Source organism: Macrobrachium rosenbergii, chromosome 55, assembly GCF_040412425.1.
Source record: "Macrobrachium rosenbergii isolate ZJJX-2024 chromosome 55, ASM4041242v1, whole genome shotgun sequence".
Lineage (NCBI taxonomy): Eukaryota > Metazoa > Arthropoda > Malacostraca > Decapoda > Palaemonidae > Macrobrachium > Macrobrachium rosenbergii.
Genome location: NC_089795.1, coordinates 51,705,467 through 51,720,466, shown reverse-complemented (window position 1 = coordinate 51,720,466; position 15,000 = coordinate 51,705,467). Strand labels below are relative to the sequence as shown.

The following is a 15,000-nucleotide window of genomic DNA, read 5'->3' as shown; positions in this document are numbered from 1 at the left end:
AGAAAATACTATATCTTTCTTTATTCTGATTTGTTGATGTTGACGAATTCGTTTCAATTAGATTAAAATTCCTTCTGTTTGCAAAGTAATAATCAAATATTTCGGAGTCTCAAGAAGTGGTGAAAGCCATTTAGCCGTATATTTCATCAGAGAATGTGCATATTACTCATTTCTATTCTGAATTTGTGAAACAGGCCAAATCTTTCGACATATCTGTGATTAAAATAATGGTAATTTATAAAATTCTCAAAGCAGATAAAAATTCCACACGGATGTAAGAGTTTTATATATATATATATATATATATATATATATATATATATATATATATATATATATATATATATATATATATATATATATATATATGTATACATACATATATATATATGTATACATACATATATATATATACCATATATATGTATATATATACATGTGTTTGTGTATATTTAAATCAGAGCGGATTTCTTAACCAATAGTAATAATAAAAGTAATAATTCATTATCTGAATGCTCGCTAATTGAATTTCTAACGAAATTTGCCTACGTTCTCTGTTTTCAGGATATATAATATAATAATAATAATAATAATAATAATAATAATAATAATAATAATAATAATAATAATAATAATAATAATAATTTAACCTGGGCTCTTCTGTAAATGTCATTCAAAACTATTTATATCGGTTGTTAATCAGAATAGAGAAATATTCTTTTTTTTTTCTGTTTTCAAATCGAGATGTTGGCGAATCCTTCTACGCAAAGTAAATATTGAATACGTTGTTCTTTTCTTATATACCCTAATAAAAGTTACCTATTTCGAAGTCTTTTTTGCATGGCATGGAATGTGGGGTATACATCCGTCTACATAATGTAAAAAAGGAATTCAACCTTTTCAAACTGAAACACTAACGTGATCTTTCTACGTCAGAGACAAAAAATTTCTCTGACAATGAAAATAACAGCCTCACAGTTCCAATTCTTACTGTGCGTCATGTAATACAACCCGATTTCTCTCTATCTCTCTCTCGCTCTTGCAGTCACAGTCCTCGCGGTCTCCACCCTTCATATTTATGTATACATCCCTTGTCCTTCGCTATTCTTACGTTTCGCTTCCACCCACAACATTCGCTCCCGGCTCGGCCCACTCCCTTGGATGTGCCGATGTAAATAACTCGTCTTTTAGGACAGAAACGGAGCGTAAACAGAGGAGCGCAGCGCGAGTTTTGGCGCGGAAGGTAAGTTAGCCTAACCTTGGGACCGTAAATATAAGTGCAAAATCAGCAGGTAATGTAAATAGCCTATGTAAATGAGATATATAAAACACACACACGCTTCGTCTGTTACTCCTCTCTCTCTCTCTCTCTCTCTCTCTCTCTCTCTCTCTCTCTCTCTCTCTCTCGATTTATCTGTCTATCTAAACATTTCTCATTCAAACTCCTATTTGGCTAACTTGTTGTCATATCCCGTTGCTGTTGAAATTCCCTCTCTCTCTCTCTCTCTCTCTCTCTCTCTCTCTCTCTCTCTCTCTCTCTCTCTCTCTCTCAAACTGAAATATGGCTAATTTGCCATATTCCTATTGCTGCTAAAATCCTAAGAGCACAACAAGCTCTCTCTCTCTCTCTTGATTTATCTGTCTATCAAAACATTCCTAATTCAAACTCCTATATGGCTAACTTGTTGTCATATCCCTGTAACTGCTGAAATCAGTTCTCTCTCTCTTTCCCAAACTCCAATACGGCTAATTTGCCATATTCCCGTTGTTGCTGAAATCCTAAGAGCACCACAAACTCTCTCTCTCTCTCTCTGTCTCTCTCTGTAACATTTCTCATTCAAACTCCTATATGGATAACTTGTTGTCCCATTCCTGTTGCTGCTAAAATCCTGAGTTCAACCCGGCCTCCGTCTCTTATCCATCTGCAATCGCATTCTCTCTCTCTCTCTCTCTCTCTCTCTCTCTCTCTCTCTCTCTCTCTCTCTCTCTCTCTCTCTCTCTCTCTCTCGTGAGTTCCTCTGTCATTACAAAGGCGACAAGAAAACTCCCCGAACGCGAAAATCAAACTAGCGCTGGGATAAGTATTGGTTGTGAGTTTGGATCCCAATAAAAAGAAAATATATACAGTGATTTGACTTCGTGTCTAAGAATTTCCAGAATAATGAATAAATTTGATTGGGAGTCGCATACATGAATGAAATTTAGGCAAAGACAGAACAAAAAAAAAAAATGGAGGTAAAAAACAAAAACATGGACGATTGACCCATGGAAAGACAAACGTCATTTGTTTCACTGTTGTATTTCTTTGGGACAAACGAGGCCAAACGAGGCTCGCCCAGAGAGAGAGAGAGAGAGAGAGAGAGAGAGAGAGAGAGAGAGAGAGAGAGAATGACGAGGAGGAGAGGAAAAGAAACATTAACACAAATCTCGGAGTGTGATAGGTTAAAAGTCAAAAAGTGACCAATAGGAAGCTGCCAAGTCGCGGTTTACGTTCGTTCAAAACAAAAGAATCGTATCTCCTCAAGTCCTCCACCACGCAGGAGAGTAGCGGAGGAGACCCCACATGCCTTCGCTCAAATGTGAAATCCACCCTACCCCCCTCCATCTCTTCCCCTGGATGAATTCCGCGTTCAATTATTATCACCTGTGTGTCGTCTCTGCGCTGCGCCTTCGTCGAGTCTACTAATCCCGCGTCCTCTCTCAGCAGAAGGAGACGTCCCGTCAGCGATCAACGGCGGTGTCCCCGGCAGGGGCGAAAGTCACCCAAAATGCGACGAAGTCCAGCGAGAAATTCGGCCGCCACTGCCGACCAAGCACCACGGCGTTAGAAGATCTGCCGAAGACCATGTCAGCTGGCTATTTACATTTGGCCCGGCGTCCACGCCAGCCAATGTACAATTCTAATGACAATAATAGTTATGGTAATGAATATGTTTGGCAACGCCGCCGGCGAAATGGTTCGAAATGTTGTCCAGCAAGTAATCGGGGTGACGAGCAACAGGTCGCCATTTTGGTTCGGGTTAAAAAAGTGCGTTTCTTCGTTTTATTTTCTCTTGCGAGTGGGTTCAGTTACTTATGTGCAGAAGTGGATTGAAGACTGATGATTACATATGCAGCAATTAGCCCAACGGTAAAGAGAGAGAGAGAGAGAGAGAGAGAGAGAGAGAGAGAGAGAGAGAGAGATCTCGAACGTCAGAGATGTTAGTACCAAACTCTCAAAAAACATTCCTTGAATGTAACAGTAGCAGGTATAAACAAAAGCGGGAACCTTAATAGGAACATTCGACTTGTCAGCTACAAGTCACTGATGTGGCCATCTAACAATAGCAAAAAATAAAAAAAGAAAACTGTAGGTATCTTAAGAATAAGAGAAAACAAACAAAAAAAATCTTTTGGAAGAGTTATAACTCCCTGCCAGACCACCCATACGATTTTTACACGGCACTAACACTTCGGCAATTATGTTAACGAGCTATGGCGGAACACCGTATGCAGGAGAGCCTAATTAAAAAAAAAAAAGTCGTTACGTGCCGGTATCAGTAGCATCACGTGCAAAATAAAGAGGTTACCAAGAACCTAAGCGTTATTATCTCAAACACACATCAGTCAATACGGCCAAGACGTGAGCCGACGAAAGTCAGCTCTTTTCCAAACACTGCATTCTAGATTTCTACTAGAATGGCATTCTCTGTATCTTGGGCAAATGAAGTATTGATCGACCCTTAGCCTACGGAAGGAGGAGGAGGAGGAGGAGGAGGAGGAGGAGGAGGAGGAGGAGGAGGCAGAAATGGGGTATGGAGAAGACGTAGAGGCAGAGGCAGAGAGGTGTATGATTACACATTTCAACCCACGAGGGTCTGGAAAGAGGGTCTGGAACGAGGGTCTGGAAAGAGGTATAGGGACCAATCCGTGGATCTCGGAGAGGCTGGCCCGCAGGATATAACACACTAAGAGTAGGACTATTATAGGAAGAGGGGTCCCGAGGTATGACAGGTGTCTTGCAGGGTAGAGAGTTTTATAAAACCTTCAATTGAGATCCTTAAAAGCCTGCAGGATATTCTAACCTACCATTTTCCTTTTCTCTCTCTCTCTCTCTCTCTCTCTCTCTCTCTGACTATTTTTTTCAATGATTCTCTTTGTTTTCACTCGGCCGCTTTTCCGTTCCATTCCAGTTTTCTTTTTTTATTTGTTATTCTCTCTCTCTCTCTCTCTCTCTCTCTCTTACTTTCCACAATCTTTTCTTAAACGTTTTATAATATAATCTCATTTTTCTCTAATCCTTCAACTTTACCTTACTAGGTTTATTTTGTCTCTTCATTATTTCCACTTATTTTTCTTCAGTGATTTAATTTTTCCTCGCCCTGAAGCTTTCAATTTGGGCCTAACTGGCTTTATTTTTGAAATGTTATAACCCTCGTCCAAGGAGATGTTGCTGTTTGCTGATTAGTCTGTTTGTCTGCAGGATTACGGAAAAAGTGAGGTGTGGATTTTTACGACAATTCTACCCAAGGTTGGGGTGGTGACTGTCACCTAGCGGTTAGATTTTGGGAGAAATCAGTTTCACGCTCGGAGAAAAAGGATCTTTTGAATGTGGATGATTATTATTATTATTATTATTATTATTATTATTATTATTATTATTATTATTGTGTGTGTGTTAATAATAATAATAAAACTTTCAAAATAGTATGAATCACTAAAATGGTGAAGAAAGCCACAGTGGTGTAAGTGCAAACATATTTTAGAAATATATATACGACAGCTTTCGAATCGAGCAAGTTCTCGAAAGCTCTCGTTTATATATATTTTTCTAATGTACAGTTACATCTACACCACTGCGGATTTCTTCACCGTTATTATTATTATTATTATTATTATTATTATTATTATTATTATTATTATTATTATTATCAAAACGCGGAAAACCATCATTTGCTATCTTCCTAAATTAACATTAAATCCCAGAGACGAGTCTTCGAAAAAAAGGCCCATATGTATGAAAAGAGAATAACAAGAATAGAAAAGAACACCAAACAAACAAGCAGTAAATCATGAAACACACAAACACAAACAGCAAGACAAGTTACAAAACTAAAGGCACTGGCGGCAGGCATTTTAGAGTGGCAATACGATCAAGGAAACCATCACCATGAATTTTCACTGAAACATTACACATTTGATCAGCTGGCACTAATTGCTTCGCTGCTCCAGATATTTTCATTCATTCACTCCATTTTTATTTGTAAGCAACATCCGTTTTTTTTTGCAACTTTATTTCTGCCGGGGATAACTGCCTCCACTGAGGAGATTATGGTTTGGAAGGATAACGGTAAAAGTAGTGGATGGATTTTTACGTAAACAAGAAGTTGTGAATGGATTTTTACGATTAAGCAAAAGTTATGAATGGAGTTTTACGTAAACAAGAAGTTATGAATCGATTTTTACGAATGAGCAAAAGTTATGAATTGGCTTCTGCGTGAAAGAAAGTTTATGAATGAATTTTTAAGAAAACAAAAAGTTCTGGATGGATTATTACGTCAACAAAATGTTATGAATGGATTATATCCAAACCAAAAGTTATGAATGGATTTGTACGCAAGCATAAATTTCTAAATGATTCTTTACGAAAGATAAAATGTTATAAATGGATTTTTCACGTAAACGGAGATATAAAAATGTATTCTCACAAAAGGGAAAGGTTATGAATGGACTATTACGAAAACAAGAAGCTATGAATGAATTTCACATACAAAAAATATGACTGAAATTTTTTACGAAAGCGAAAAGTTATGAAATGTTCTTCATCTTCGCGTTGTATGCAGATGGCCTTATGCCAGCATGGAGTCTTCCTACCACCCTTAAACAAGGTCCAAGCCAAAGCTTACATCGCTCATTCCTTATGCGGGTCAGATTTAATCTATTCATTTGTACGACCTTATTCGTTCCTCTTACGTCAACTATAGCATCATTCATTTCACCGACGGCCAAATCTAACTTTACCCAAGGTCACATTTATATTTCTGATTCTTGTCTCGGAGAAACCCTTCACGTTAAACACTCTTGGACCAGGTATATTTATAAATACCTGGATTCTTTTAATATCCGCATTTCTATTTTTTTATTTATTGTTTTTTTTTCGGCATAACACGTTCCTCTTACCAACATCTGTTCGTTACTGTTCGTTTTAACGACCCCCTAATAACTGGTTCTTATTAGTTTCTTATGCTTATGCCTCTTTTGCTTCTTATCGTAAAATTTTAATAGATAAAAGATATTTCGTTACGAACAAACACGCACGCACACCCGCACACACACGTAAATAAATAAATATATATGTATGTATTTATATGCATATATATATATATACATATGTATATATATAATATATATATATATAATTTATATATATAATATATGCATATATATATATATATATATATATATATAATATTATATAAATATATATATCAATATCGAATATCCATACTCGGTATATCTCCGTTGGAGAATTGTCGCCGAAGGGGAATTTATATAAGTGATAAATGAATTGGAATCATGAGGACACGAACCGCGACGAAAGCCTATTCAGCGACTCAGTTGACGTAAACCATTGAGCCAATGGTTTATCAGCTGGAGTCGCTGAATATTTTCGTCATTCATATATATATAAATAATTGGAATCGTGGGGACACGAACCCGCGACAGCCTATTCAGCGACTCAGTTGACGTAAACCATTGAGCCAATGGTTTTATCATTATCACTTATATAAATCCTTCGGCTAAACGGAAAATCGTGCTTTGACACACGTTGATAAAATTTCATATATGCATATATGTCTCACATATAATATTGTATATATATATATATATATATATATATATATATATATATATAATAATTTCATATATATATATGTATATATATGTATATATATATATATATATATATATATATAATATATATATATATATATATATATATATATATATATATATATATATAGGTAGCTTCAGTTGCAGAATCCTTGAGTGTACGTGCTTTGTACAACTTTATGTACTCATATATGAGTGAATGTATAAGCCATTTCCCCTTTTAGTTGAATGTATAAGCCATTTCCCCTTTTAGTAAAACTGATAAGACATTTTAGACAGTTTTAAGTTGGTCACTAGCAGTCATGACTGGCATGTGATTTTCTGAATTTCCTCTTTGTAAATTTAGGCCCGACAGAAAGGCCAATTTAATGATCGCCTTTTCTCATGAATGAAATATAAATTACAATGGGCAATTAAAATAAAAATGACAAGGTATAAATCTGAATGGGCTAAAATATGCGATTTCTAAAAAAAAAAAAATAAATAAAGGAATAGGGAAATATTACAGAGATGATAAACGTGAATGAATGGATTGAAAAATGAAATGAAAATTAATAAATCACACTGAAAAGTTTTACGTACACGAAGAGTCTACTTACAACGTAGTCAAACTGATTAACTCGACCAATTAAAATATAGTCTCTATATAACAAAATGTGATTTATATTTATGTGTATTTGTTTTCTGTGCAGAGTGTAAATCTTTGTATACTGATCGTAGAATGGGAGGATTTTACGTGGATTTTTAACAATGTAACAGGATTTACGCCCCACATATGGGACACTAATTTATTCTGAATAATTACCGAATCAATTAAATCATGATTATCATAACAAACTATCTTTCATTTCAGTCGAAACTGTGCCATCTAGGGCTCACGTAAATAATTAAACACATAAAAATTACGCCTACTTCCCAGTAGATAATCCAACAAAGGTAAAATTAACAAACAACAAAAACAAAAAACAAACAAACGGAGAAGAAATACGACACCGGTAACGGTATACGTAATCGTGAGGCGAAGATGACCCTTGGTTTTAAGGCTAGACCAGAAAGATAATCGGAGATAATCGGAGATAGCGTGTGTGTGTATGTGTGTGTGTGTGTGTATCTGTGTCGGTGTGTTGAGAAGTCACTTTGCATTAACTCTCCCAGGTCTGGCCACACGAACATGGGGCAACGCAGAAGCTGTTTTTTTTTTTTTTTGTCGGGTCCTTCTCTTTTATGACACCAATTACCCAGGGCCCTCTCTCCTCCTTCTCTCCTCTCTCTCTCTCTCTCTCTCTCTCTCTCTCTCTCTCTCTCTGTAGGTCTCGTTGCGAGGGAAATGAGGTCTTGAAGCGAAAGACGAGAAGTAAATTGAATTCGTCCAGAGGGGAAGTTGAGTTATTCTCATCTTTTCTTTGAACAACGCTCTCTCTCTCTCTCTCTCTCTCTCATACAAACCACACACGCATACAACCACACACACACACACACACATGTACGTTCCAAACCCAACGATGCGCTTCGATAATCAGATTGCATCTCTGCATTCACGGTCAAGACTGCCATTGGCCTAACAAGACTAATATCGTCGTAAAAGCTACTGGATTCGTATACATGAAAAGGGAAGAAAAAAAGAAAAAACATTAAATATAATTTACTCCGCGAGAAAAACTAAACAAATGTTCGCAGTCTATGAACAAACGGACGGGGACGCGAAGCATCACGTCATAATTGGATATGAGCCTAACTATCAACTCGACTGATGCTGATCGCTTGTTGTTGGGGACTGTTCGCTATGGCAAGTAAACTGGGAATAAATTCAGTTCAAAGCTATGAGTGGATTTTACCAACAAATAGAAAGACATTTCACTCTTTCATTCCCCACCAGATTTACGAAACAAGAACCGAATATGTCTCGTTTTCGAGCAAAACTCAAGTTCCATTTCACCGCCTGCGTGTCAGGAGCCACCAGAAGCAGCAGCAACGAACGCAGCGAGAACGGCTCGATTGAATGTCGACGACGAAGCAAATCCCTCAAACATACTCGCACAGTCATAAACACGCATGACTAAAGAGAATTGATTGCCTCGGACGCTCCCCCCAATAGCTGATGAGTGGACCCGTTTACAATAGCAAGTAATAAAGGTACACTGCGTCTACAAGTTACGATAACATGTAGCCAGCCAGCCAGGCAGCCTTTCGCGTCGTCTCCCTGGCAGCTCTAACACAAGGTTTCACCCACTGACAACGGGAGAACCCCGAGCCACCAGCTCTGTCGGACGTCGACAAAAACTTTTACAACACCGCTGTTACGGAATCTTCAGGTGGTTTGCGTGTAATAATCCCTTTACAGCTCAGTTTCGATGAATATTGGGGCAGGAGGGAAGGCACTCGGAGGGTTGGGGTGGCAGGGGATGCCTGGGGACCTTGGCTAGGTCTCTCTCTCTCTCTCTCTCTCTCTCTCTCTCTCTCTCTCTCTCTCTCTCTCTCTCATTGTGATGGGTTGCAGTGCAGCGTTCTCTCTTGTTTCTTTCATTCTTGATGGGTTGCTCGGTTGCTGTGTCTGCCTTTCTTTTAATTCTAAAGGATTGCTTCTTCTAATTCTTTCGCTTGTTTCAGGCTAAAGGGTTGCTAGGATCGATATTTATATTTCTCCGTACCTGAAGGGTTTCATAATGCTCTGCTTAGTTTTGATCATTGCAAATGGGTTGCAGAGTATTTGAAATTTTCATTTGAAAAAATATTTGAAGTGATTTTCTCTAATCTTGTTGGATTGCAGAAACATATCTGCATGCTGTGTGTGTTTTTTCTTTTTCTTCAAATCTGAAGGATCTGTCTCTCTATTCCTGAATGGTTGCAGCATCGTCTGTGTTCGTTATCCTGATGGATTACAGCAATGCTTTTCTTCCATTTATAAATCTACAGGTAACAGGGGTCATTATCGCATTAATCCTCACTGTCTGAAATTTCCTCGTTGTCCTATTCATTCATCTTAGTAACTACAGCATTCTGCTTTCTCATTCTTTCTTCCATCTCAACTTGACGATTTTCTCGCTCTACGGATAAAGGTTACATCGAGGATAATGATTTGGAAGAGAAATAAACCGTTTAAGAGGCTGTAAGGTGCGCATGTCATTGCCCGACATTTTGATGAATCAGAAAAAACGTCTTCTATATCTCCACACTGAGGCCGGTGGGAATGAAAACTCAATACACCTAAACAAAGCAAACCTGTGGAATAAAAGAAATAAAGTCCTTTTTCCGTGGGGGGAGGACGGGACGGGGGCGTGGGCGGTTGGGCCGACCGAGCTGGAAGGAGCGACAGACCCGCCTTTGTTTGAAAGGATCCTGGAAGGATTAGTCTCCAGCCTGGAAGAGGAACACTGCAGGAAACTGAAGGAGTGTCCTCCAGTTACAGTCTATGATGATTATCCCTCTCGTCGAATTTCGGGAGGACCGCCAAATGCTCCCCATACGCTAATGAGTTGCACGCATTGGCAAGTCTGTCGCGCCGTGTGACAGGAAATTCGGGTTTCCAAGTCCTAGCACCTATCATCATATATATATTCTGGCAAACTTAATCACTCGAAACGGTCATATGCAAATAAAAAAAAAACAGGTTTATAGGTTTATTGGGGTCAGTCTGCACCACAATCACACGAAAAGCTTTAACAGACTCGTTTGTGGAATCGAAATACTCGTGCAAACTTCTGTAACGTGCAAAGTGAAACTTGACGAGGTATAACACCTCCTGGAAGCCTTACGAATGAACGTGTCTGCCTCATGCAATGTTTGGAAAGGGGTCTCTGATCGTCCGTACTCCACTTGACTTTATAGGTGAGTGAGGAAAACTGTATTCATTCGGTATAGATTCTTCATAAGTCATGTTTACTGTATATACGGATACTATATGTATGTATATATATATATATATATATATATATATATATATATATATATATATATATATATATATATATATATATATATATGTGTGTGTGTGTGGCGCTCATTTTACTGCTGTCAACGATTAGACGAGATGCAACTACGGTGAGCGAATGATATATAGCAAAAATAAATAAGTAAAAAACAAAACAAAACTTAACCTTAGTTATTGGTTTTTGTCGTACCAACAAAATTGGGCAAAAAATAAATAATATATTTTCAGGTTTTTATCATTTTTGGTCGGTAATTTGTAAGGGAAAAAAGGGCCAGCCACTTTATCCGAAAAACAAAAATACTTACAAACCTATATCTACGGTAGAAAGGTCAATATGAGAGTAATTTGTCACTGTGAGGTCCAAGATGTTATGTGAATTTACCCAAAATTAATAACAGCTTTGGTTCCAGTTTTCACAAATATTCTAATAACATGAAAACATAATGAAAAACATAATTTTCTTATTTAAACTCGAGTGGATTTCAGCAGAAAGTGCCACAATTTTCATATCAACCCCGATTATTAATACGTTTAAATCTTCGCCAAAACAACATTAATCGTGATAATCTTGAATTCACAGTCTGACTTATAAATGTTTCATGTTCTGATATTTGACGGTACTATTCGTCTCTGGACACACTGCATGCATGTTCTGCACGCGCGCACAAACACACACCCCTAAAAAGCAGCAAAGAAATGGAAAACCCGAAGTAACTTCCAAAAGACACGCAGACATACACAAACACAGAAAGAGAAGCAATGCATCACGTGACCTTGAGTATTTGTTTACAAGTGACGTCACGTCTTTCTCCCTTACTATCCCATCTCATTCGTCTTCTTACCTCGGAGAGAATGGAGAACACCTCCTTCGGTCTCAGCTTAGCGTGGACGAAGACGTGATAGGCCGCGCAGACGGCCAGAGCCGTGATGCCGTGCTCCTTCGTCAGCATCGACAGGGTGGCTGAGACCAGTGCCGCCCCTAACCATACATGCCGCCCCACACGGCCGCCCAAAGCCGCGCTGCCCCGCCCGCAGCCGCAGTACCTCATATAGGAGAGCAGCGCGCCCAGGAAGAAGATGGCCGCGCCCACGTCGGCGCGCCCCACCACCCCCGCCACGGCCTCGGTGTGGATAGGATGGGCGGCGAAGAGCAGGGGCGCGGCCGTGCGTGCCAGACGGGCGTGGGGTGTCAAGGCACGGGCCAGCACGGCAAACAGACCCGTGGCTGCTACGTGCAGGGCAACATTCGTTACGTGATATGACCTGGGATTGAATTCCGATACCATATAGTTGAGTCTGAAAGTCCAAGAAAAAAAAGAGATTTCAGCTGGCATTTTCATTCTTGAGTAGAAAAAAATTTTGTCTTAATTTAAAATGAATTTGCTTTGAAAAGAAATTGAGATAAACATTTCATAAACGAAGCACAGTGTCTAACAAATGAATATATATATATATATATATATATATATATATATATATATATATATATAAATATATATATATAATATATATATATATATATATAATATAATATATATATATATATATATATATATAAATATATATATATATATATATATATATATATATATATATATATATAAACGTATGACATCACATTTTTTCAGGAGTATACTAGCAGATGCCCTTACCAATTTTATATCGCTAAAGTCTAACATTTTTTCTACATAAAAAATTCAGGAAAATTTGCAAAACTAATTTTAGCAATTTTATGTTGCTGGAAGCTTTCCAACATTTCAACATGTAACCAAATTTCAGAAAAAAAAATGTAAGAAGGAAAGTTAGACACTCGAGTTGAATCTGGTCTCGGAGCATCAAATGGGTATTATAAGTGTCCCAAAAAAATAAACAAATAAAATAAGAAAAAGCATCAGCATCTGAACCATAGAAAATATTGACTCTACGGGATAACCAACAACAGGTTTTAGCAACCTATTAATAGAGTAATATTAAATAAACTATTACTCTACTACTTCTACCTTTAATAGTAATAATAATGATAACTATCAGGGTATAGAAAATTCCTTAGGCCTATACACAAGAAACCATTTTCACGTACCCCTATACTGATGAAAATTTCAATACTTTCCATTCAGTGGTCTTAGCTAAAAGGGAGAATAATTCTCTATTAATTAACTGATTAAATAATTACCTTATTTGCTTGTTTATTTATTTATTTATTTATTTATTTATTTATTTATTCATGTATTTATTTATTTATTTCGCTCTGCGTACATTAGGGGAAGGTTACTGCGGTACTACGAATGTTTTGTTTCCTTATCACGGTACTATTGCGTTTAAAGTCTCGAGGCCTGAGTGCAATGAGTGATTAGTTTCAGGAGAATATATATGGCAGATACTAGGACCTATAAACCATAAATATTTGGGTAATAGAAATTAACTATAAGAGGAACCAGGTACCTATAGGAACCTTAGACCGAGAGAGAGAGAGAGAGAGAGAGAGAGTACTGCTGGAAAAATATAGTTTAGCTTATGAAAAGAATTCAAATACACATATAAACCTTAGACCTTCTGCGAGAGAGAGAGAGAGAGGAATTACTGCTGGAAAATACTAGTTCATCTTGTGAAAAGAATTCAAATACATAAAACCCTAGACCTTCTGCGAGAGAGAGAGAGAGAGAGAGAGAGAGAGAGAGAGAGAGAGAGAGAGATTAAAACTGGTAAAACAAATTTAACTCAATAGAAGGAGAGATCTCTATATCATGACATAAAGAAATCTACAAAAAAAAAAAAATAATAAACACAGGAGTCCTTACGACCTAATATCCTGACCCCCACAAAAAAGACAAGAGTCTCTTACCTGAAGGAGAGGACGGTGAGGGGTCTGTAGGACTTGTGGGAGCCACTGTGAGTGAGAGGAGTCCCCCAGAAGTCATCCCACAGGAGCTGTGACAAGGGCGTCGTGGGTAATACATCGGGATTGGTTTTTATGGCGCGACTGAAAAGAGAAGAGAAAAAGGGATTAGGTTATGATAGGACGGTAACCGGTGATCCTGTTTCTGTGTCTCTATGTTTATTTTGCATGAATAAAAATAACACACACACACATAAGCAAATATAAACAAAAACTTACACACACAAACAGATGGAAACAAAATTACGCACACACAAATATGGAAAATTACACAAAAATGAACAAGTATAAAAAAATTACACACACACACAAACAAATATAAATAAGAAATTACACACACATAAAACATATATAATATGAAAAACACACACACAACAAATATAAAAAAGAGAAAACATGCCCAAACAAAATTGTAAACAAAAAATTACACTCAAACAAATATTTTTTAAAAATTACACAAAAATATGAAAAACTACACAGAAAAATACATATAAAGAAAAAATTGCACACACTAATATAGACAACAAAAAAAAAACACACACACAAACAAACAAATATAAAAATACGCACACACAAGCAAACAAAAATTTAAAAATTGCACACGCACAAAAAAGTATACAAAATAAACAAATATAAAAAAAATTACACACATACAAACAAATACGAAAAAATTACAAGCATCAACAAATGCAAAAAAAAAAAAATTACAACAAACACATAAACAAATAAATATGAAAATCACACACAAATATAAACAGAAAATTAAGCACATACAAACAAATGTAAAGAAAAAGGCACACATCCACACACTCACAAACATACATAGTGGTGAGAGAGAGGCTCACCACGGGCTGGACGAAACAGCAAGTCTAAACACGGAATATATAACCCGTATACATTCCTTGTTACACACGCACACACAAATCAATATGTATTATTATTATTATTATTATTATTATTATTATTATTATTATTATTATTATTATTATTATTATTATTATTATTATTAAAAGCCAAGCTGCGAGTGCGAAAAGAAATTGAGAACTAAAGAATACACGACGTAAAAAAAAAAATTATGGCTACAGTTATTATTGTACCTATATGAGTAAGCACTGTTTCATTATCTCACGTGGCGCACTGTAGGCGTTACTAAAGGGTGTTTAAGCGTCTCTTTGGCCCCTAGCAACACCCACATTTTAGCCTTTTACTTTACCTACGTTACCGTTTCCTTTCTTCACTCTTGCTGTCGAACACCTTTAACTGTTACTCGTACTTCTTGGTTCAGCTGTGGGGTTGTGTCCCA

At 37.0% G+C, this 15,000-nt stretch overlaps 1 protein-coding gene across 1 annotated transcript in view; it reads right to left on the bottom strand.

Moving 5' to 3' along the window:
• The window catches only part of Tmtc2 (Transmembrane O-mannosyltransferase targeting cadherins 2), a 224,099-nt gene that overhangs the window by 73,205 nt on the left and 135,894 nt on the right, over positions 1-15,000 (bottom strand). Inside the window, exons 2-3 of the mRNA XM_067098514.1 lie at positions 13,644-13,781; positions 11,644-12,097 (exon numbers count right to left, since the gene is read on the bottom strand). Of these exons, the coding sequence (XP_066954615.1) occupies positions 11,644-12,097; positions 13,644-13,781 (592 nt within the window). The remainder of the gene's footprint in view (positions 1-11,643; positions 12,098-13,643; positions 13,782-15,000) is intronic.